General features: G+C 42.8%; 1 protein-coding gene across 1 annotated transcript in view; it reads left to right on the top strand.

Moving 5' to 3' along the window:
- Positions 1-24,813, top strand: part of Rhpn2 (rhophilin Rho GTPase binding protein 2) — a 62,915-nt gene that overhangs the window by 29,911 nt on the left and 8,191 nt on the right. The window contains 9 exon segments of the mRNA XM_047530086.1: positions 1,774-1,841; positions 8,960-9,045; positions 9,363-9,487; positions 12,543-12,709; positions 16,681-16,868; positions 17,275-17,431; positions 18,659-18,778; positions 20,564-20,758; positions 24,276-24,352. Coding sequence (XP_047386042.1) covers positions 1,774-1,841; positions 8,960-9,045; positions 9,363-9,487; positions 12,543-12,709; positions 16,681-16,868; positions 17,275-17,431; positions 18,659-18,778; positions 20,564-20,758; positions 24,276-24,352 — 1,183 coding nt within the window.

Raw genomic sequence — 24,813 nt, 5'->3', positions numbered from 1 at the left:
GAAGTTATATTCCTTATGTGAACTTTGTTTCAAAATGCATTCTACTGTCATGTATAACCCATTAGAAACAACAACACAACAACAAAAACCTGGTCAGGGCAACAATGAATGGAAGGTTCTCTCAGCCTCTTTTACTCTGTATTAAATTCCCGGGGTTTTCCCCAAAGTTCAAGGTTTTTTCTTTGTTTGTGTGTTATCCTTTCAGTACTAGGGATTGGAATCTGGGGGTATTCTACTACTGAGCTACACCCCAGCTATTTTTATTTTTTATTTTGAGACGGGGGTTTTGCTAAGTTGCCCAGGCTGGCCTTGAACTTTGATCCTCCTGTCTCAGCCTCCTAAATTGCTAGGATTATAGGCCTGGGCCACCACACCTAACCCAAAAAGTCCAAATTGCCTCCAGGAGTCAGACTTTAGTAACAAATGGAGAGTGGCCCATTTGTTTTGTTAAAAAGCAGGGTTTTCCCACAAAGATACATTTAAAGCACCCCTGCATAGTCACATAGTCTGGAATGGCTTCTGTTGATTTCCCTGTGTCATTGGAGAGAGGGAAGAGATTGTGCAGATACCAAATGACACCTTGTATTTACACCCTTTCGGTGTAAACTATTTTCAAAGTAGATCATTGCTTTCTGAGTGCTGTAGATCGTTAAGCACTTCTGTGAGGTAGGCAGGGAAGAAATGATATCATTGCACAGATGAAAAATTCAGGGAAGTCCAGGTCACAAAGAAAGTCATTTAGCACCACATGAGGGTGGAGGTGCCCTGATGATGGGAGTCCTCAGGTACCTGTCACTCTTCTCATTGCCTCGACAGTAATGGGAAGAGCAGACCTTGCCTGCCAGACCTGGAGGAGCAAGGCTTGGCCTGCCTTTATCTCCTCGTACCCAAGTCCAGCCTTCCTGGCAGGTTTGGGGAAGCCAGTACTGAGGTTGGTCTCACCTGTTCTTAGCACAGCAGTGCCACAGTGGCAGTTCAGCTTACACTTGCATTGTCCACTCACCCTGCCCAGCATTCCTGACCTTCTCTCTGGTCTGGGCTAAGCAGCCTGCGGAGGTCTCCTGTTACAGGTCAGGGAGCTAAAATCCCTATTTGCAAAACACAGTCTGCATCCTGTTCACTTCCTGGTGGCCCCTGCCCCTAGGAATGTAAGCTCAGGGGTGTGGGTTGACTGAGTGGGTCAGTGGGGGCAGGGGAGGGACTTGAGGCTGACCCTGGACTGGGAGCTAAGTGTCCTAGGTGTCAAACAGGGCCCCACACTGTGAAGTCTTCTCTATGCAGGCAGTGGAACACTTATTGTAATGCACCCCACATGTGGAGTCCAGGGGCCAGCATGGGGGGTGTTAGAGGGCAGTTTGACAGGTGGACCCACTGTGGTGAGGAGAGGAAGAGGAGGAGGACAGGGTTGGAGATTAGAAGGAGCTCTAAGGTGGTGTACCCAGGTTGGGAAGCCCTGAGTGCAGCAGACAGGAGGATTCCGAGCAGTCACTGAAAGTTGAGATTGGAGGGATAAACCAGCGGTGGGTTGGTGGGGTGGGGCGGGTCTGGTGTGTCAGGTGCAGCATCCAGCTGTCACAGGGAGCCAAAACCCCTTTTAAGAACTCAAGGAAGGGGATGACTTGAGTTGTCCTTAGGGAACATGAACCTGTCAGCTAGCGGTATGGTGGATGGGTGTGAGAACAGAAGCGGGACCTGAGCTGGGCTGCTGGGGTGAGCTGTGGAGTGCCTAGTGGGCCTGGTCGGGGTTCACATGCTTTGTTGTACTCCTTGTAGGGAGGCGTTTACCATTCCTCTGATTCCTCTTGGCCTGAAGGAAACCAGAGACATTGACTTTTCAGTCGGTCCTCAAGGTAAAGAAAGCAACTGGGGCTCCGTTTTACAATGGGAATAAAGAAATTGTATATTCTTTGCTTTCGGTCCACTGGACCAGGGGTCAGCGATGTCTGTGCAGGTAACCTTCAGTCCCTACATTCATTCCCTCCCATACCCTGTTTTATCTTACTTAAATTGTGTAACCAATTAAGGGCCATGTTTTTGAAGAACAAAGTCTCCTGCCCCAAGCATTTTATTATAGAAAACTTCCAAACTTATGGAAAAACGGAAAGAACGCTACAGTGAAACCCTGTATTCTCACTATGTAAATCCTACCATTAACATTCTGCTTTATCACCCACCTGTCCATTTACAATCTCCCTGAGTATGCCCATCAGTCTATTTTGTTTTGTGATGCATTTCAAAGTAAATCAAAGATATCAATTCACTACCCTTAAGTACTTGAATAGCTAGAGTTTGGGGTTTGATTTTTCCCTCTATCTAATTCTTGAGTTTCTGAGCTCCTTTCTTATTTAGTAGGAGGTACTTGGAGACCTGCAGCACAGTCACTGTACTGTCATCCTGGAGGTGCCCTAAGCCTTGCCTTGGGGCCTGTTGAGTCTGTGGGGGTTCAGTTTGGAAACTGAAGGTCTTTGTTGAAGTCATACAAGAGAGGGCCGAGCTCCCAGACTGGGGAGGAGACCTTCCCACACCTAGAATATGTAATTATTCTTCCACTCTCCAGTTCCATCAGTTTGAGTTTGGTGTTTTTTGGTACTGGGGACTGAACCCAGGACTTGCATAGGTTAATAAGCAAGTATACTACCACCAAGCCGTATCTCCAGCCCCATCTTCAATTTGAGATGTTATGACTCACCTCCAAGTGCTGTTTAGGAGAAAACAGAAGAGATGAGTAGAAGGTAGCATCTGTCTTTGAGCCTTCCAGTACAGGCATGGGGATAGTAATGAAATCCCAGCATTGTAAATGATGCTTTAAAGAGTGATGTTTCCGTGTACAACCATAGAAATAAAGTTGTGCCTCATTTGTGTACCATGAATCAAAATGCAGTCTGTAAAAAGAAAATAAAAAAAAAGAGTGATATTGCTTGTCATACTGATCCTGTTCATTGATTCATCGTGGACTACTATTAGATAGAAAAAAAGAAAAAATTATCGTGGTATTTGGTCACTACAGATTTAGTTTTAACCCAGTACTGGGGATTGAACCAGGGGGGCTTACCACTGAGCTACATTCCGCAGCCCTTTTTGTTTTATTTTGAAGACAGAGTCTTGCTAAGTTGCTAAGAGTGACCTCAACTTGTGACCATCCTGCCACAGTCTCTGCAGGTGTAGCTGAGTTTACAGATGTACACCACCACTTCCGACCAGAATTTGTCTTTTAAAAGCAATGGATTATACTTTGAAAGCAACTGCACTTGACCTCTTCTTAAACAAAGGCTGTGAGTTACTTGACATAAAAGTTCATTTACCCAGGGTCTTTTGACTGCTGCCATTGTGAAATTCAGGATCAAACAATGTGAGTTTGGGGTTTATATTGGAGTTGGAGAAAACAGTTGTGCTATTTCAGGGCTCAGATTCACCAGAAAGTTGATTTTCTATCACTGTCTAGGAGCATCTCTTTATGCCAGCTTTCCTCAGTCTGCCTGAACTTTGAGATGTGACTTGTTCTGCTCTGTGGGACCAATATAATCCCTGTATTTGTAGAAAAGTTGCATTTCTACAATTGTTTCTTAAGATTTAATTGGTCTGTTGCCTAGTGCCAGATTAAAGAATGTGGACATTTTAAAGGAGACTCTCTTGGAGAAACTTAGGAATTTTATGGGCATCTGCAAGGATCCAAACAGGTCACGATGTTGCTGAATTCCACATTAAAGCAAGTGAAAAAAAAAAAAATCACATGCTGTGGGCATAGCCAACTGCCATTCAGTAAGACTTCCAACCATGTCATTTTATCCGAAAGAGACGCTGCAAATGTCAGTCATTCAAAAATGAGAAGGTTTGGGGGACTTTCTATTTTCTCCCTTCCACATTTGTATTTGAGAGAAACAAGCAACACAGAAGTTGTTCAGTGGACTTCGTCGGGGCCATTCCATTTCACATCTGACGTGTGTCCGTGGGAGGTTTAAGACTAGGAAGCTTCATGATATGATTTTTTTTTTTTTTTAATGAATTTAACCTTTGTTTTAATGTGGTACTGAGGATAGAACCCAGTGCCCCACCCCTGCTAGGCAAGTGCTCTACCACTGAGCCCACAACCCCAGCCCTCCTGATGTGATTTTATTCTGTTTTAAAGACACGGGCTTTAAAATGGCTACATTAAAAAGTATCATCAGGTCTGCTGGTGTAGCTCAGAGGCAGCGTACTTGCTAGAATACATACACAAGGTCCAGGCTTCAGTCCTTGCACCACAAAAAACAAAAGCAGCAACAGCTAAAACCATCAAGATGCATTCCTTTTCCAGAGAATTTGAGATTTTGTTTGTTTGTCTTCCTTTTTTTATTTTTTTAAATTTTTGTCTTTATTGGACATTGAACCCAGGCTTCATGTTAGGCAAGCTCTCTGCCACTGAACTACACCCCCAGCCAACCCTTTTTATTTTTATTTTGTGACAGGTTCTCACTGAGTTGCCCAGGCCAGCCTCCAATCTGTGATCTGCCTCATTCTCCTGAGTAGCTAGGATTACAAGTGTGCGCCACCGTGCCTGGCTTGTTTTTGCTTTAAATAGTGCTTCTTCTTCTTCTTCTTTTCCTTCCTCTTTCTCTTCTTCCTCCTCTTCTCCTTCTCTTCTATTTAAGACCATTATTGTAGAACATTCAGAAAATACCAAGACACATAAAATCCCTCCCTCCTGAGTTGTGACTTGCTTAGTACTATCCTTTTGACACTTCCTCTAACCAGGGTCCTGCCTTGTGAGAATGTTGTGAGGGTTGGATGAGACATGTCTGTTAAAGACAGAGCATCTGCTGCTGTGCTTGATGGTATCTGTTCCCATCAGAAAACAGGTGTCTGCCACCTGTTTCTCCCCTCCTGCTCCATGCCAGCCTCTTGTAGCTTTCTATTCTCTGTGGTCAAGGGGGAGGAGCACCAGCAGGAGATCCCAGGGTGGGAGGAGAGGGAAGTCAGATTTTCCTTGTCTCCTTCAGTTGCCTTTTGCATTCTCCATGCAAAAGATCCCTGCCCCAAGGCCTATTTGGTGCCCACCTAGGTAGCTACCTCTGCGTAGCTGCTTCTACATCTGGGCTCTCCACCTATGAGGCTCAATTATTATTATTATTATTTTTCCTTTTGCATGCAGGGCCAAGAGCATGCTAAGCAAGTCCTTTCCCACTGATTACATCCCCAGCCCTGGGGTTCTATTCTAATGACTTCAGGATTACGGCACCATCCTTTAACTCTGCCCACACCACTATAATAATAATCCCACCATTAAATTCTCATCAGTAACACTGTTGATGTGTGCCATCCTGCCTGGATCTGATGTGGATATGCCATCCTTTCTTTGTTTTTAATGGGGAAAGTACTAAGCATAGTCTATTGCAACCTGAGTGCTAGACATTGTCCTGTTTCACATCTGAGAAAACTGAAGCTCAGTCAAATTAACCATCCAAGGTTAGAGAGCCAGTCTATCCCAGAACTGAGACTGACAATTGCCTTTTCTGTTTCTTGGGGGAAGTTTCAGGCTTTTGTTAACTACCTAATTCTTGAATATACTAAAGTCTGCCTATGGCTCACTATTTAACCCCTATGCATTTTAGCACCCAGTAGAACAATCTTCCTTTATGACTCTTACTTTTCCAAACTTTCTTAGCTTTTCCTCCCACATTGTTTGCTTTCATATTTTGTCAAGTTATCCCAAAAGCAGCACTTTTGAGTTTTGATTGAAATTTCATTAATTCATACATTAATTTGGACAAAAGTCCATCTTCACAGTATTGCACATTTTTCTCTATGAACAAAACATATCCAATTGTTGAGGTTAGCAAACAGCAAATGTTATAGGAGTAAGGCTGAGCATGGTGGCACACACCTGTCATCCTAGCTATTTGGGAAGCTGAGGCAGGAGGATTGCAAGTTTAAGACTAGCCTGGACAATTTAGCGAGACCAGTTTCAAAATAAAATAAAGGCTGGGAATGTAGCTGAGTGGTAGAGTGCTTCTTAGCATATTCAAGTCCTTGGGTTCCATCCCCAGTACTGCAAAACAACAACAACAACAAAACCATGTCTATCTTTTTCAGAAATGATTTAATGAATAAATAAATAATGAAATAGCTTATGTCCTTCAGTAAAGTCTAATAGTTGTCTGCTTAATTAAATTAATTTTATCCCTAGAAATATTACACTTTTATAAAAGATTCCATTGCTATTATATTTTCTAACTGGTTGTTGTTTGTATAAGCAAAGAATAATGGGTTTTTCACTATGGACTTTGTAAAGGAAGTGGTCCTCATGCCTGAGCATCTCCTAAAAGAGTGCTGGCCCCTTAGGCCTGCTTTCAGGGCTATCTGCGCGGAGCCCCAGATCACCATTGTCCTGTAGATCATGTTTGCCTTAATTAATGTCACTGATAATACTGTATTTGCAAACCATTTCAGAGTTTACAAATGTCATTACATTAGTAAAGGAGCTGATTCTAAACATCACTACTTTGTCATGAAGAAAATCTGTGACAGTATTATGAGGACAATAGGACAAACTATGAACCTGCCATGGTAGCATGTGCAAAGACCCAGGAGACTTTGGCAGGAGGATCCCTTAAGCCCGGGAGTTTGAGTCCTTAGGCAACAAAGTGAGACCCTGTCTCACCAAAAAAAAAAAAAAAAAAAAAAAAAAAAAAAAAAAAAAAAAAAAGAAAGAAAAAAGAAAAAAGGAAGGAAAAGTTGTATAAAAATAACTAAAATTTTCTTTCTTTTTTTTTTGAATACCAGGTTTTAAACCCAAGGGTACTTAACCATTGAGCAACAAGCCAAATCCTCAGCCCTTTTATTTTTTAAAATTTTTGTTTATTTTTAAAAATTTTGAGACAGGGTCTTGCTAAGTTGCTCAGGGCCTCACTGAGTTGCTGAGGCTGACTTTGAACTTGCAATCATCCTGCCTGAGCCTCCTGAGCTGCAGAAATTTAATTTTTTAATTAAAAATTAAGGAAACTTTATTTCCTTGGAATTTGTTTTAAGAAGCTAATCAGAGATGTGCACACTGATGATCATCATGGTGTTATCCTTAATTGTAAAAACTTGGAAACAACTTTGATGTTTTTACAAGTGGAAGTTAAGTAAAATCTTGGTACATATTGGCTAGCACATAGGAAGTGCTCATTTTATTTGTTGAATACTTAAACTGCATGCTCATTACATTGGGGGATATAGAACCATTAAGAGTCATGTTATAGAATATTTTCTAGCATATGAAATGTTTGCTATATAGCCAAGGTTGTATTCCCTAAAAACCATTTGCATGCGTGGGTCCCTATGTATTGCACATGCAAAAACAGGAGGAATTTGAAGTGTGTACTATAAAGAATATCATAGTCACTGGGGAAAAGAACCCAACAGTTGTCTTACCAGCTTTTCTTACAGCCAGCGAGAGCCAGCACTGAGGGAGGATGCTCAGCAGGATCATTCTCCATGCTCCTCACATTATTCTTACTTTTGTTCCTATGATACTTGCTTTCTTCTGATATAGGTTGAACATCACTAGTCTGAAAATCTGAAGTGCTTCAAATCTGTCACTTCATGATGCCACAAGTAGAAACTTCCATACCATGAAACTTTGTTTCATGTACAAAATTATTTGGAAATGTTGTATAAATTTACATGTAGACTGTAGAAGGTGCATATGACACAAATGAATTTCATGTTTAGACTTGGGTCCCATCCTCAAGATATTTCATTATTTATACACAGATATTCCAAGTTCTGGGGTGGGGTAGGGGGAATGAAGCCAGAAACACTAATGGTCCTAAGCAGTTCAGATAAGGAATACTCAACTTGTATATCATATAGTTTGTTTTTAAAGAAATTTGCTTTATTACAATTAAAATTTTTTTAGTGTAGATGGACACAATATCTGTATTTTATTTAATTATTATGTTTATGCAGTGCTGAGGATCGAACCCAGGGCTTCACAAATGTAGGCAAGCACTCTACCACTGAGCTACAACCCCAACCCCTAGTTTATTTATTTTTATGCCTACTGTCTGTTTTGTGAGAATATGAGCTCCCTGGGGGCCAGATCTTTAAACTGTGTCTGGCACATAGAAAGTTTATTGAATAATTGAATGAACTTAGAGCAGTTATCAAACACTGGATGTTGTGGACCCACGTAGGGGTTAGGGGTCTCACTGGGATGTTTCCTCCATGGACATACCAGAGCTCCCAAAGGTTCCCTGTGGAATTTTACATCTTTTTTTGGTCCTGGGATTGAATTCAGGGCACTTTACCACTGAGCTACACCCCAGTCCTTTTTATTTCTTTAGTTTGAGATAGGGCCTCACTAAGTTGCTGAGGCTGTCTTGAACTCAAGATTCTCCTGCCCTAGCCTCCCAAATCGCTGGGATTACAGTCATAATCCAGCTTAATACATCCTAAGACACAGGTTTCTTTTGTACTTTGCCTGGGCACTGAGGTCTTCCCAAAGGTTGACAGTCTGAGCCCTTGAATATTTGTGATGTCTGCCAGAAGTGTAGTGCCAAGATTTTCACCCCCTTTTACTAGTCCTGGGGATTGAACCCAAAGATTCCCATATGCTAGGCAAGTGTTCTACCACTGAGGTATACCCCCAGCCCACAAAGACATTTTTAAATAAAAAATACTTAGTTTTACTGAAGCAACAAATGAAACATCTAAAAAATCCGTGTAAACAAAATTAAGAAAATAAATTCACCTACTCAGAAAATCTCTCAAAAATTTTTTTTATATTCTATGTGATTTTTTTTTTAAGGTGAGTACATTTGACATATAACTATTTTACAGATTTACAGTTCCCCTGTACATCTTTTTTTTTTTTTTTTTTTTTTTTTTCTGGTGCTGGGTCTCAAACCCAGGTCTCAAGCATTCTAGGCAAGCACTGTGACACTGAGCTACCCCCCTGACCTCTTGAATTACATCTTACAGTATTTTATTTCATTTTTCTTAAAGGATTTTATCCTGGAACATTACAGTGAAGATAGCTATTTATATGAAGATGAAATTGCAGATCTTATGGATCTGAGACAAGTAAGTTTTCCATGCAGCAGAGCTGGAGGATGGTCGCTTGAGCTTGCTGAATCTTCAGCACATCCTGTGACGGCACTGTTGTAGACTTAGAGAATCAAGGATGGTTGTGGATGATGGGGAGGGGCTGTTGAGAGACCTGCCCATTCCGTACTGGGGCTGGATCCCAGGGTTCCTGACTTCATCTTAGGCTCTTTAAGCTCCTCCTAGAGTTCATGGTACCAGCAATGGGGCCCACGCACCCATAGAAATAGCTGGAGGAACCTGTTTATATAGGTGGTCCTCTCCTGCTCACCTCTCTGCTGTCTTCTTCCTTGTAGGCTTGTAGGACGCCCAGCCGGGATGAGGCAGGTGTTGAACTGCTGATGTCATACTTCATCCAGCTGGGATTTGTGGAGAGTAGATTCTTCCCACACACTCGCCAGATGGGGCTCTTGTTTACCTGGTAGGTACCTCAGGTCTACTTGTGCTTTCCCAGGTTACGACCCTCAGTGCCTGTCATAGGTGGCATTTAGACAGCAGACTCTGTGGTGGAGGGTAAATAAATTGGTATTTATTTAATTGTTGTTTTTATTCTTATTTTTTTAGTACTAGGAATTGAACCCAGGGACATTTTTGCCACTGAGCTACATCTCTGTTTCCTTTTTTTTTTAAATTTTTTATTTTGAGACAGGGTCTTATTAGGTTGCTTAGGGCCTCACAAAATTGCTGTGGCTGGCCTCAAACTTGCAATCCTCCTGCCTCAGGCTCCCAAGTTGCTGGGATTATAGTTGTGTACCACCATACCAAGCTGCTATTTATTTTTGTTGGGGATCCACGGGAGGAAGACTACGTGTTTCAGAATAAGTGAGCCAAGAAGAGGCTTTTTTTTTTTTTCTTTTTCTTTTTTTTTTTTTTTTTTTGTACCAATGATTGAACCCAGGGAGCTTAACCATGAGCCACATCCCTAACCCTTTTTTAATTTTTTATTTTGAGATGGGGTCTTGGTAAGTTGCTGAAGCTGGCTTTGAACTTGAAATCAAAGAGGGTTTTTTTTTTTTTTAAGTGCTCATTGTGTCATTGGGAAAACAGTGTGACTCTGAAGTGGAACTAACAAGAAGCAAGTTTCTTGTCTCAGATGGGAGGGAGCTGTGGGGTGTGAGGGGGAATTGGATTTTGTCCCAGTGGCAAACAGAAATAGATTTTTTTAAAAACTGAAATAGAATATTTGACTCTTTTCCAGAATGACATTTTCAAAGATTAGTTTGGTTTCTCTATTTTGGAGATACTGTGTCTCCTCTCTTGAGTGTACTTAGCAGTTTGGGTAAAAGGAGAATAAATCTTATAGCTAAAGGGCGTGGTCAGCATTAAATTTTACCAGAGTGGACAGAGTACTGCCAATGCCTTCCCTTTAGGAGGGACATGCAGATGGCTCTGTAAAAGTGCAGTAGGCTGCCCATTTGGGTGAAAAGGCAGCAGTGATTTCTCCCTAGTCTTGAATTAGTAAGAAGCTTCCTGCCTACCTCTTGGTTCGAAGCATGAGTTTTAAAAATTCTGAGGCAGCCATCAGGAATGATAATAATAATAAATGCTGGAGAGGATGTTGAGATAAAGGAACACAGTTATACTATTGGTGGGGTTGTCAGTACAGCCACTATGGACATCAGTATGGAGGTTCCTCAGAGGACTAGGAATGGGAGGCTGAAGCAGGAGGATTGTGAGTTCAAAGCCAGCCTCAGCAATTTATCAAGACCCTAAGCAACTCAGCGAGATCCTGTTTCTAAATAAAATATAAAGGAGGAGCTAGGGATGTGGCTCAGTGGTTAAGTGTCCCTGGGTTCATTCCCTGGCACCAAAACAAACAAACAAACTAGGAATGGAACCATCATATGACCCAGCACACCACTCCATGGTATTTACCCTGAAGAATTAAAGTCACCTTACTACAGGAATACATGCATAACCATGTTTTTTTTTGTTGTTGTTGTTTGGTTTTTTTTAGTTGTAGATGAACACAGTACTTTCATTTTATTTATTTATTTTATGTCATTCCGAGGATTAAACCCAGTGCCTCACACATGCTAGGCAAGGGCGCTACCACTGAGCCATAATCCCAGTCCTGCATACCCATGTGTACAGCAGCACAGTTCACAATAACCAAACTATGGAACCAGCCTAGGTGTCCATCAGTGGATGAAAGTATAAACACAATGGAGTTTATTCAGCCATAACGAAAAATGAAATTACGTCATTTGCAGGAAAATGGATGGAACTTAAGAATATCATGTTGCACAAAATAAGACTCAAAAGAACAAAAGTCATATATTTTCTCTTATGTGGAAGCTATAGGGGATGTAATAAAAGAAAGGTGGTGGCTCTCATGAGGACTAAAGGGTGATTAGTGGAGTAGAAGAGGGGGACCAGAGGGAAGGCAGAAGGGAGGGAAAGGGGGAATACTGGGGAATGATATTGGCCAAATTATATTGTTATATCATATGCATGTGTGAATGTGTGACAATAAATTACAATGCACCAATAAAAAGATATGGGGAAAAAATCCTGAGTCTTTTAAACTTCAGGAAGAATTATGAGGGGTTAGTAATTGCTATCTGTATTTCACTTAGGAGAAACCACATTTCTTTTTTTCTTTTTTTTGAGACAGAGTCTCACTAGGTTACACAAGCTGGCCTCAAACTCATGATGCCCTTGTCTCAGCCTTCTGAGAGGCTGGGTTATGGACATGCCCGATTGCTTTTGTATATTTTGAAATGTATATTATTGTTTTACAGCAGTTTTGGGTTCACAGCTATATTGAGCAAAAAGTACCGAGTTTTCCCTGAACCCTTTGTTCCCATACATGCTCAGTGCCTCCAGTAACCAACACCCCCATCACAGTGGTAGGTTTCTTGTGCTGGATGAACATACCTTGACAACACACGTTATCAACCAGAGTCCATAGTTTATATTAGGGTTCATTCTGGGTGTTGTATAGTCTCTGGGTTTTGACACATGCCTGATGGCATGCACTCACCATTGTGGTATCCTGCAGAATAGTTTCACTGCTTTTGAAGTCCTCTGTGCTATTCGTATTTATCCTTCTCTCCTCCCTGACTCCCATCAACCACTGATCTTTTTATAATCTCCCCAGTTTTGCCTTTCCTAGAATATCCAGATAGGTTTTTTTACCCAGTGATAAGCACTTATCTTTCTTCCATGTCTTTTCATGGCTTACTAGCTCATTTCCTTTTAGTGCTGAGTCTTGTTCCACTGTCTGGATGTACCACAGTCCATTTACCCATTCACCTACTTGAAGGACGTCTTGATTGAGAAGCCTTAATTTCGTGTGTGGCTGTAGCTCTGTAATCAGTATGATCAGACCTATTATCTTGCTTGGGAACAAAAACCTCATTGCATGTGCATCTTTGAATTTATTCAAGAAATGAATTTTGCCCATGTTTACCCCAAAGTGGCATTAACTAGCCAAGTAATCTGTATTCTCAGAATGTGTTTCTTTTAAACAGGTATGACTCCCTCACGGGCGTCCCAGTCAGCCAGCAGAACTTGCTGCTGGAGAAGGCCAGCATTTTATTTAACATCGGAGCCCTCTACACCCAGATTGGGACCCGGTGCAATCGGCAGACGCAGGCTGGATTGGAGAGTGCTGTGGACGCCTTCCAGAGAGCTGCAGGTGTGTCTCTGCCAGGGCTACCAAGCAAAGCCTTGTCCTCACCTGGTGGCACTAGGGTGCCCAGCTGAAGAGGGTCTGGGGTTCTCCCCAGAGCTATGCATAGCTTTGCAAGCCTGAAAGGGGACCAGTGTCCAATACTGGTGTAACTTCCCATCAAGAGACCATTAGGTTCAGGCCGTTGTCTTAATCTGGGATGGCTTGTGTACACAGTGAGGACTTTGGCTGAGACAATCTTTTCCAAATGAATAGCCCCAATGATGACAGTGAGTAACCATTCCTTCCAAAACTATATGGAAGAACAGAATCACTTTTCCCAAAGAGTAAAATTGTGGGCTTTTTTTTTTTTTCTTTTATTAGGTGTACCTAATGCATACAATAGTCCCTCCTCATCCATTCAGGATGTGTTTCAAGACCGCCAGTAGGTTCAGAGGGTTCAGGTAGTACTGAACCCTATGTAACTATGTTTTTTCCTATATGTAAACCTATATGATAATATCATAATGAAGTTTAATTTATAGGTTAGACATAGTAAAGGGTTAACATAATTAATAACAAAATAGAACAATTTTAGTTATTGTCATAAAAGTTACTTAAACCTTACAAAATTTTCATTCTGGAATTTCTCATTTACTATTTTCATACCACAATTAACTGAGGGTAATAGAAATCAAGAAAAGCAAAACCTTGGATAAAGGGGGACTGTTGTGTTACTCTCTGTGCTTTGTATCATGCCCATTCTGCCGAGCTCACCAGCCTGAGGTTGGTGCAGTTAGCCCTCTGTCAAGTGACACATAACTGGGGATCCCTATTGCTTTCAGCTGGGATTTAAAAAAAAAAATTTTTTTTCCCCCTATTTTAATCACTTAACCAGTAACCCTTGAAATTTGTCCTGGTATGAACCAGATGCAGGGTGGAGAAAAGCACCTTAGCACTAACCACCAGAGGATTGGGGTGCAGTGGACGAGCCTGGTGTGGCTTTTGCGTGTTCTTGGGGTCTGTGTTGCTCCCCTCCAGCAGGGCCTGTATTGGGGGCAGACTCAATGTGGGGATGGTGGGCAAAAATAGAAGCATAGTGCAGACCAAGCACTCTGAGTCTGCTCAACAGTTTTTTGCTCTCTGTGCTGATCCCCTGTTCTGCCTTGGGTTGTCATTATCCCCACTCCATCCCTTCCTCCCATGTAGAACCTTTCTGGATACTCAGGAAGCCCTGCAAGCCTGTGTAGGACCACAGCTTTGTCACTTATTCGTTGTGGAATTTCTTGCATTAAAATGATTAGTGTTTTGGGATGAGACATGGGTGTGGAATTGTTTTACTGTATATCCTTTTCTGGATTCATCTTTCTTCCTGAGGAATCTCAAGCAGGCATACTTTGAGACCTGTCTCCAAGATTGTAAAGATAAAAAGACAGAATGAAACTTGAAAATGGTGGCAACCATGAGGACAGCCCCAAGGGGGGGCAAACAGGCTGCAGCAGGTGCTGTCCCTTTGCAGGGCAGCAAAACCAGAGGGACCAGTTGGGTGGGATTCATGTGGCAGATTATATTTCAGTTCCAGACTGATCATCAGTTAGTTCTCATGACAGTTAATTTCCTAAAGTATAAAGAAGTCAGCAGAGGGCCGCAACGTGAACATGCCCATTGGTTGTTGCACTGGTTCTTCTTTCCTGAGGTCCTGGGGTAGGGTTCTGCGTTTCTGAATGACCCAGGTGTTATGGGTGAGCAAGGTCCCCTGGAACCCTCTCAATCATTCTGCCAGCTTTCATCCGTCACCTCCATCATGTGTCCAGTCATGGGCAGTTTCTCATAGTTGTCCCAGGTGAGAAAGGGATAGAGGGAACCAGCTGATTTCCTTGCTTGATACACATATAAATATTTTGGAAGCAAATCCAATTTTTAAAAACTGTGATAAAATATACATGTTTACTATTTTAACCTTTTTTTTTTTTATTCTGGGAATTCAACTCAGGGCCTTGTACATGCTAAGTGGCAAGCACTCTACCACTGAGCTATATCCCCAGCTCTTTTTAAATTTTATTTTGAGACAAGGGTCTCATTAAGTTGTCCAGGCTGGTCTCAAAAATGAGATCTTCTGGCCTCAGCCTCCCAAATACTGGGATTATTAGGCATGAGTCACTATGCCTGGCTATGATTTATTTATTTTTAAAATTTTACCTTTTGGAGATCTCAAAACTTTTATTTATTTAATTTTTTTATAAGTTATGCCTGGCTATAATTTTTAATCATTTTTCATTGTGGTAAACATAAGGTAAAATTGACATTTTAATTTTTTTTTTTTTGGTAGTGGGGATTGAACCCAGAAGTGCTTTTACCTTTGAGCCATATACCCAACCCCCATCCCCCCTTTTTTTTTTTCTTTAGACAGGGTCTCACTGAGTTACTTAGGGCCTTAATAAGTAGTTGCTGACCTCAAACTTGTGTGATCCTCATGCCTCAGTCTCCTGATAGCTGGATGACAGACCACTGTGCCTGACCATTATAACCATTTTTAAGTGTACAGTTCAGTGGCATTAAGTATATTCATATTGTTGTGCAACCATCACCACTGTCCCTCTCCAGAATGTTTTCATCATTCAGACTGAAGCTGTGTACCTGTTAAATGATAACACTCTCTTCCTTCCCCCAGTTCTTAGTAATCAGTAACCTCATTCTTTTTGTCTCTATGAATGGGACTATTCCAGGTACTTCATTAAATGAAATCAGATGATATTTGACCTTTTATGATTGACTTATTAGTTAGCATAGTGTCCTCATTCATGTTGAAGCTTGGGTCAGAAGTTCATTCTTTTTACTTTGGAGTGGGTGCTACGGATCAAATCCAGGTCTTGTGTATGCTAGGCAAGTGCTTTGCTACTGAGCTATAGCTACACCCTCAGCCCTGCATTCCCTTTTCCGTTTTGCTTTTTCATTGGCGGTACTGGGTATCATGCCCCTGAGTATTCTGCCACTCAGCTATATCTCCAGCCCTCTTTATTTTTCATTTGAGACAGGGTCTCTCTAAGTTGCTCAGACTATCCTTGAACTTCTGATCCTCTTTCCTTAGCCTCCTGAGTTGCTGGGATTATAGGTATGTACCACCTACCCAGGTCCTCATACCTTTTTAAGGCTGAAAAATAGTCCATTGTATGTATTTACCTCATTTCTTTACTTGTTCATCCATTGATGAACATTTGGACTTTTTTTCTACCTTTTGGCCATTGTAAATAATACTGCTATGAACATGGGCATGTGAATTGAGTCTCCGCTTTCTATGTTTTGGATATAAACGTAGGAGTGGAGTTGCTGGAATCTACTTGAAAAAATTGAGAATCAGATTTTTTAAAAGATGCTTTAAGGGGCTGGGGTTGTGGCTCAGTGGTAGAGTACTTGTTTGCACGTGTGAGGCACTGGGTTCGATCCTCAGCACCACATAAAAATAAATAAATAAAATAAAGATAATCCATCTTCAACTAAAAAATATTTTTAAAAAAGATGCTTTAAGACATTAGTTTCAAGGGAAAAAATAACAGAATGAATCAAACAACATTACTCTATGTAAATTTATGATTACACAAATGGTATGCCTTTACGCCATGTACGAACAGAGAAACAACATAAACAACATGTATCCCATTTGTTTATAATAAAAAAAAGACATTAGTTTCTGTATTATACACATTTATATAATACATATATACAGACATACATAAACATACCTGTACATATGTTTATACACACATATATATATACATGTGTGTGTATACATATACATATATATTTTTTTGTTTGTTTTGTTTTGTTTTTTTGTCATGCTGGGGCTAGAACTTAGGGCCTTGTGCATACTAGGCAAGCACTCTACCACTGAGCTATACCCCCAGCCTCAATTTTATATTTTTGTTTCTATCATTTTCTATAGCAGTGTAGTCAAATACTATGATCCCCAACTAATGGGGAAAAAAAATTTATGATTTTAGGGGTTTTAAACTACCTGAAAGAGACATTCACGCATACTCCTAGTTATGACATGAGCCCCGCCATGCTCAGTGTGCTGGTCAAAATGATGCTCGCACAAGCCCAAGAAAGCGTGTTTGAGAAAATCAGCCTTCCTGGGATCCGGAACGAATTCTTCATGCTGGTGAAGGTGGCTCAGGAGGCTGCCAAGGTAAGGCTTCCCAGTTCCTGTGACTTTGGTGGGTGGGCAAAATACGTTAGTGCAGGTGCACTGGAAGCGGCAGGGCTTCCCACAGTGGCAGCTTGCCCACCACCGGGCAGCATGCCTCCCCAGCTGAGGATGCTTCCTTGTGTTTTCTTGGCAAGTATCAGTGTTTCAGATATGGATCATTGATTCCATCTGCAGCTTGGCCTAAAAACCAGCATAATGACAGTTGCCTGATTCCTCTATTAACTCTGAGGCTGACAGCACCAGGACTTGCTTGGCACTGAGCCCAAATTATGGAGCAGCCTCTGGCAGAGGCTGCTGCATGGAAGAAAGAGATCTTTTTTCTGTAGTTAGTTTCATGACAGTCCTTGTACTGAGTTCTCCCTTCCCAGTGTCCCTTCTGTTTCAGGTGGGAGAGGTCTACCAGCAACTGCATGCAGCCATGAGCCAGGTGCCAGTGAAGGAGAACATTCCCTACTCCTGGGCCAGCTTGGCCTGTGTGAAGACCCACCACTACAGGGCCCTGGCCCACTACTTTGCTGCCACTCTCCTTATTGACCACCAGTGTAAGGCTAAGGGGATTAGGGCTTTGGTCGGGGGTGTGGTCTTGCTGCCTCTGGGGGATTCTGAGCTAAGCGTATCTGCCTTCCTGTCCTGGAGATGCTCACAGGCTGAAGGGAGAGGATGAGAAGTACATATTGATTTTGTTACCTGTCACACAAGCCAGGGCAGCATTAGAGGGTTACAGACTCCTGCTATAGGAGGAAAAGGGGTAGTTTAATTCTCCCTAGAACCAAGCACATGATTTTTCACCTGGAATATAGAATCTAAGGGTTGCCAACTACTCAGAAATCAAGATATAATATTTTAAGGTAATATTTTACTTTTTCTTTTTCTTTTTTTAATATGATGCTGGAATTGAACCCAGGGCCTCATGCATGGCAGGCAAGTGTTCTATCACAGAGCTACATGACTAGTTCCTTCAGGTGGGATTTTTGATCTGGTTAGTAATATTCAAGGCAGTTCCTGGAATAATTAAATGGGCAGCCTCTGGAGCCAGCCTACTTGATTTCATATCTCAGTTACTTAACTGTTCAGTTCTTCAGTTTTCTTATCTGTAAGATGGAGATAGGAAGAGAAACTACCTTATGGGACTGTTGTGAGAAATAAGTGCCTGTATGCAAAGCTAAACCATGAAAGCATGAGCAGCTACTCCTAGTCTATTAGGTGGGAGAAGCTCCGGCAATGGCTGTCAGGACATGAATGAGGCAGCAGTTGGACTTCTTGGTGCAGTCCTAGATGGCTCCTCAGAGGTAGTGGTGTTTGTGGCTATTCCAGCTACGCAGGGAGGGAAAGAACAGCTAAGAGTAAGGAGTGCTTGAGCATAGGAATGGAGGCTAAGGATGTAGATGTAGTGTTGAGTGGCAGGTGAGGTTGGATCAGGGGAGTGGTCTCACCATAGGCATGGAGGTGACCAGAGGTGTTCAGGCTGGGCAGTAACAGGCAGGACTGTGCTAGGAGGTTCTGTGCAGTAGGTGACTTGGAGGAGGGAGTGTATGAAGACTCAGGGCCATGGCATGTACTTCTTGAGCATGGCTGGCCCTGAGTGAGAAAAGGCCAAGAGGCTAGATTGCCTTGACCATGTCCATTGGCTGAAAGGAGACCCGTAACCACTAATGCCTGGTAAAATGGGAGGTGAAAGGATCCTGGTGAAATCTCTGCAGGGTCTCTACAGGGTCTATGACCCCATCTCCAGAGGGAGATGGGGATTTAACTTGTGACTTAAATTGCAGTGAAGCCAGGCGCAGATGAGGACCACCAGGAGAAGTGCCTGTTTCAGCTCTACGACCACATGCCAGAGGGCTTGACACCCTTGGCCACACTGAAAAATGATCAGCAGCGTCGACAGCTGGGTGCGTATGGGCCGTGCTCCCTGAACTGTGCCCAGCTTGCTGACAGGCAGTCCTGCTCATGAGCAAACACTAGATGGATCTCTAGGTGAGGGCTTGAAAGAGTAGGGTGGCCAGACTCACTGGTGCTACTCTGGATTCAGAAATTATGGGTGCAATCCTCTAGTCTCAAAGGACTTCCAGAACTGTGTTCATATGCGTTCCATGAATGCCCGGTCTCCCCACCAGACAGCTAGAGCTTTGACTGTCTTCCCATGGCATGGCCCTTTGCCATCTTTATGTTGAAAGACACATTGTCGATTTTCTTATGCTTTGCCAAGGTCAAATAAGACTGGTAATGGATTGTCCTAGTTTGGTCTCTGCCATGTCTCAGTGTGAATATCTCTTTCCCAGATGTCCTTCAGCACCCAAACCTTCTGCCCACCCAAACACACGTAACTTCCCCATCTCCATGTTGGTAGCTCTATCCCCCTCGATACTTTGGCCAGAAATCTTGGATTTACTCTGCACTCCTGTCTTTCTTTGTCACCTTACATTTGGTTAGCAAACCTCATTAACTCTACCTAGCAAACACCCCAAATCTGACGACTACTACTTTTCTTTTGGTAGCAGGAATTGAACTCAGGGGTGCTTAACCACTGAGCTTCATCCCCAGTCCTTTTTATATTTTACTTAGAGACAGGGTCTCACTAAGTCTCTGAGGTTGGCTTTGAATTTGTAATTCTACCACCTCTGCCTCCCAAGTCACTGGGATTATAGGTGTGGGCCACTGTGCCCAGGCAGACTACTTCTTATCCTTCCATCTTGGTGGAAGCCACACACTGATAGTGCTTACCTAGTAAACATTGGCTTGATTAAAACCCACCCAACTCTATGAGATAGGTGTGGTGGACATCCCACTTTACTATTGAGGAAACAGAGTCTCAGAATGGTCATACAGCTTGCCTTGCCCATAGCTGGTCTCCCTGCTTCCCTCTGTCCTGCAGAGACTGGTCACTTTAGTCCTGTGCTCACACCCTGATGGGCTCCCATCTTGCCCAAGGTAGGAAGAGTGAGAGTCTTTATTCTGATTTGTAAGGTTAGGCATGACTTGGCCCCTGCTCTTCTCTGATCTCATTCCCTACCCTTCTCTCCTGCCCCCACTCCCTTCAGCCATACCCTCAATTCCTGCTGTCCTTAAAAAGTAAGCATGTTCTTGCCCCAGAGCATTTGCACCTACTATTCCTTCTTTCAGGAATGTTTTTGTATGAGATATCCTCATGACTGCTCTTTCATTTCCTTCAGGGCTCTGCTCAGAAGTTACCTTATCAAACAAATAAACAAATCATGACAAACAAAAATAATATGAAACAAAAATAATTTTAAAAACAAAACAAGTTTATCCAAAAAGACTTCCTTGGGGACCCATGGTAGAGCAGGTCCCATTCCCAATCTTCTAGCATGTACACCTGCCAATCTTACTTCACTTTTCTTCATAACCTCATGGCCACATGATCCACTGTGTATATCTTTGCTTATCTGTTTTCAACTAATAGCATGTAACTTCATGAATTCAGGGTCAACTTTTTGTTGATTGCTTTACCTGTATACCTAGAAGATCCAGTCGGTGTTTGTTGGGTGAACACTTACTAGACATAAGTGAGCATTACGCTTGTATCTCAGGAGGGCCTCAGCTATCAGCCAGATCCTTTAGAAAGGAAAACATCCATCTTTTGGGCTGATCCTTGGGTCCTTTGGGTCTCTGTGATGTATTCATGTGCCATGTCGGTGGTGGTTTTCTGCCTGCAGGAAAATGCCATCTGTGCAGAGCTATCACTCACCACAAGGAGTCTGTGAGGGAGGCTAGCCTGTGCAAGAAGCTCCGTGATATCCAGGTACTTCAGGAGGTGCTGTCTGCCGCACAACAGCGCTCTCGGCTCAAGTACTCTCAGCACCAAGAAGATGATGATCTTCTGAACTTGATCGATGCTCCTGATATTGTTTGTAAGTGGCTAGAACTGTGTGCCTTTTGTTGCATGGAGGCCTGTGTCTGCTTTGTGGAACGCACCCTGCATGGGAAGCCAGGGCACCTGGCTAAATGCAGCCTGTATTTGCTCACCCTTCAGGGATTGCACAAGTTCTCACTGTGTACTGGCCCTGGAGGGACTGAATGCTGCTCCGGCATGGCCTTTTCATTTCCTAGTTCTTCCCTCCAGGGGCATCTTCATGATCTCCACCCTCAGGCACTCCTTTAGCCCCTGCCTCCTCTTCTGTTCCTTAACCTTCTTTGATTGGCACTGGAATGCCTGCCATTTTGGTCCTGTTCTTGCCTCCCTAAGTCCTCTTTCTTCTCTTTCTTCATCCCTTTGGCTGATGGTTATTCCTGTATAGTATCTCCAATAGACACCTCCCAGCCTAGGTATCTGCTCTTCCTGGTTTTCCCTTTTCTAGACACATTACCCATTCCTTTTTTTTTTTTTGGCAATACTGGGAATTGAACCCAGGGCCTTACACACACTGGGCAGCACTTTGCCACTGAATTACATCCCTAGTCCTTTTTAGTTTTTGTTTTGGGACAGGGTCTCAATAAGTTGCTGAGGCCGGCCTTGAACTTAGAAATCTCTTGCCTCAGCCTCCCAGGTAGCTGGGATTACAGACAGGCACTGTTGTGTCCAGCTCTAGACCCCTTTCCATAAGGTCTCAGAACCTCCTTTGTGTTTTCAGCTGTCACTCTAGTCAGGAGACCCTTGGGAACTCTACACCCTTCACAGTACCGCCGACCCACATTTCTATCTAGGAAACTGCATTTTACTCTTACTTCTAGTTCCCTAGTTTGAGAGCTAAATGCATGATAATTCCCTCTTCTAGGCTTCCTGATATCCCCTTTATTCTTCATCTCTCATCACCACCAGAATTTCTAAAAGTCTCCTAGGCGTTATGCACAGTAATGTCTTAGGAATTCATAGGTGTAGACAGATGTTGCTGCCCTTGTCACTTCTTCCCAGAACAATGGGGAATGGGAAGGCCTCCCTCCAGTGATGGCTTTGCTATGAGAAATAACCAGGATCTTTCCAGGAATTAGGGGCGGAGATTGGATGGTGGCCCATTTAATGGAACCCCTTTGTCCATACCCTCCTGAGTACAGAGGAAAAACCAACCCAAACTCAGTTTCTCCTAGTACACACTCAACAGATTACCCCTGACCCTAGAGATGTGGAGGTTTGTCTGCACACACCAAACAATCCTGCAGTAGGTACCAGCTGGGCGTCCTCTAATCCAGTTCAGTACTGATACTGCCTATCCAGAGATAGCATCAGATCCCTCAGGTCAAAAGCTTGGACCTCAGGATTATCCCCACCCCCTCTTCAGATGCCAGTCATAGCATTAGGTTGTTTTACGTGAATTTCCTACTTACTTGCTTTAAATCAGGGTTCCCACAACCCCTTCTTCGGGTTCAGTTAAATTGACTAGAGTCAGGAGTAGTGGTGCCTGCTATTCAGTTATTCAGGAGCTTGAGGCAGGAGGATCACAAGTTTGAGGCCAGTCTCAGCAACATAGCAAAACCCTATCTCAAAAAATAATAATAGGGGGCTGGGGAGATAGCTCAGTCGGTAGAGTGCTTGCCTTGCAAGCCCAAAGCCTTGGGTTTGATCCCCAGCACTGCCAAAAAAAAAAAAAAAAATAATAATAATAATAATTTATTGGAATAGCTCACAGAACAGAACTCAAGGAAACCCTTGATTACACTTACTTTTTATTTTGAAGGATATTACAAAGGATTCAGATGAAGAGATGCATAGGCTGAGGTCTGGGGGAAGGGACACAGAACTTCTGTGCCCTCTCCAAGTGTGCCATCCTCCAGGAATGTCCATGGGTTCACCAATCCAGGAACTCTCTTATTTCTCTCCTTTTGGGGTTTTATGGAGAATTTCTTTGCAGAGGCATGATTGAAGCATGGACAACCTTGTAGAAATGTAACTGGACGCAAAAGGTGTGATCTAATGCTCATAGGCTGTGTGGCAAGACCCAGCCAGGCCTGTCTGTCCAGCATCCCGCTTTGCCTCTCTCTGCTGCATGCCTCCCTCCAGGGCAGGAGCAGGACTCCTCTGGAATGAAACAGGTCTTGTGATCTACTATCAAAGGTCAGAAAGTTTGTGCATGGTCAGCTCCTAGACAGCTTCCTTGGGAGAAGATGAGACTTTTATGATTTGCCTTGGGGAGGAGACAGTCTAGTTTCTATGGTCTGCCTTGGGGAGGGAATTATGAGCCAGGAACCATGGACAAAAACCAAAAAGTATTTATCATTATATCACAACCTCTTTCCCACACCTCTGTTCTCAGCCTCTGGTGATCCCTCTTGATTTTCAGGGACCAACTATTTAGAGACAGGGTCCTGCTCAAGCTAGAACCTTGGGCTCTTCTGTAATCGTGTTGCCTGTCATCTGTTGTGTTTGAGGTCTACCAGGTATGACAGCCCCATCTGTATACACTCTAATTCAACCCTCTTCCACTGCTGTGAGGGAGGTACTAATTACTACCTTGTGTTAAAGATGAGGAAGTAAAGACTTAGGGAGATCCAGGTTCTTGCCCAGGTAACCTACCTGGTGGTAGCACTTAGGGATTCTTCTTCATAGACCCTGTAGTCACCTCTGGGGCCAGGAGGTAGAGACTTAAATTCCACCAAGGGAGGGAGACAGGCAGCTCTACAGATGGCAACGCTGCCTGTTTTTTTTTTGTTTTTTTTTTTTTTTTGTTTTGTTTTTTGTGGTGCTGGGATGGAACTCCTGGAGCATGCTAGGCAAGTGCTCTGCTACTGAGCTAAACTGCCAGCCCAAGCACAGCTTTTGGAGCAGATGAGCAGCCTGCCTGAGCCAGCACTATGTTAAGTATTTGCAGAAGCCCCAGGGTCATCTTGTGGATAGCAGGGTATGATCTACCCTGGTGGGGCCTAGGTTTTCTTTTCCTATTGTTGTTCACTTGTATTTAGCCTTCTCTGGGATCCTGTGTTGGAAACCAGCTAGCTTTCTGGTAAGGGTGGACCTGAGCCTGCCATGAGGTCACTGTTGAAGATTTGGAGATAATGATGGACGTGACTAGGGCAAAGTCACTGCCCACTGCAAAATCTTCACATCACACATTAATGATGAAATTAGGAAGGACACTGTGCCAGGACTATGTTCTGAGACACAAAGAACTTCTGTCAGAGCCACACCTGAAACAGTATTTCTCTGCAGTTTTTATGAATGCCAAAGGAAGTACACCAGAGTATCAATAAGTTCCTTGGGTGGTAGGGGGAGCAGGGATGTGTCTGGTCATCACTCCTCTGATCCAGTCTTGGGGCCAGGAGTTGAGATATGTTCCGTGTTTTATACTGCTTATCTAAGCCAAGGGGAGGGACTGGTGGGTGAGAGAAAGTGGTGCTTCCCCTTCCCTCCCAAGGGAGGCTGGAGACCTGAGTTTTCAAGGATTCACTTTCCATGACAGAAACATTTATCCTTTTATTTTTAATCTTCTTTTCTAGCTAAAACTGAGCAAGAGGTTGAAATTATATTGCCCCAGTTCTCCAAGGTGACAGCAACAGACTTCTTCCAGAAGCTGGTATGTTGGACATTTATTTTAAAGGGAACAGCTTTTAAATTTTGCAAATATATTGTCTTAGTCTGTCCAGATCATTATAACAAAATTCTGTAAACTCAGTAGCTTAAGAAAAGTAGAAACTTACAGTTTCATTAGTTTTGGCAGCTGGGAAGTCCAGGATTAAGGCATTGGCAGATTCAGGATCTGATGAGGGCCTGCTTTCTGGTTCTCACATGATGCCTTCTTGCTATGTCTTCAGATAGTAGAAAAAAAAATCAATTTATAAGGGCAATAATCCCATTAATAATAATTAAATAATTATAATAATAATTCCTGAAACCTATTTATAAGGGCAATAATCCCATTAATAAGGGCTCTACCCTCATGATCTAATCACCTCTTCAAAAGGTTCTACCTCCTAATAATCATGTTGGTGATTAGATTTCAGTACACAAATTTTGGGAAGACACAAATATTTAGAA

The sequence above is a fragment of the Sciurus carolinensis genome, chromosome 16 (assembly GCF_902686445.1).
Source record: "Sciurus carolinensis chromosome 16, mSciCar1.2, whole genome shotgun sequence".
Lineage (NCBI taxonomy): Eukaryota > Metazoa > Chordata > Mammalia > Rodentia > Sciuridae > Sciurus > Sciurus carolinensis.
Note: the sequence above shows the minus strand (reverse complement) of the source record. Positions and strands in the feature narration are given on the sequence as shown.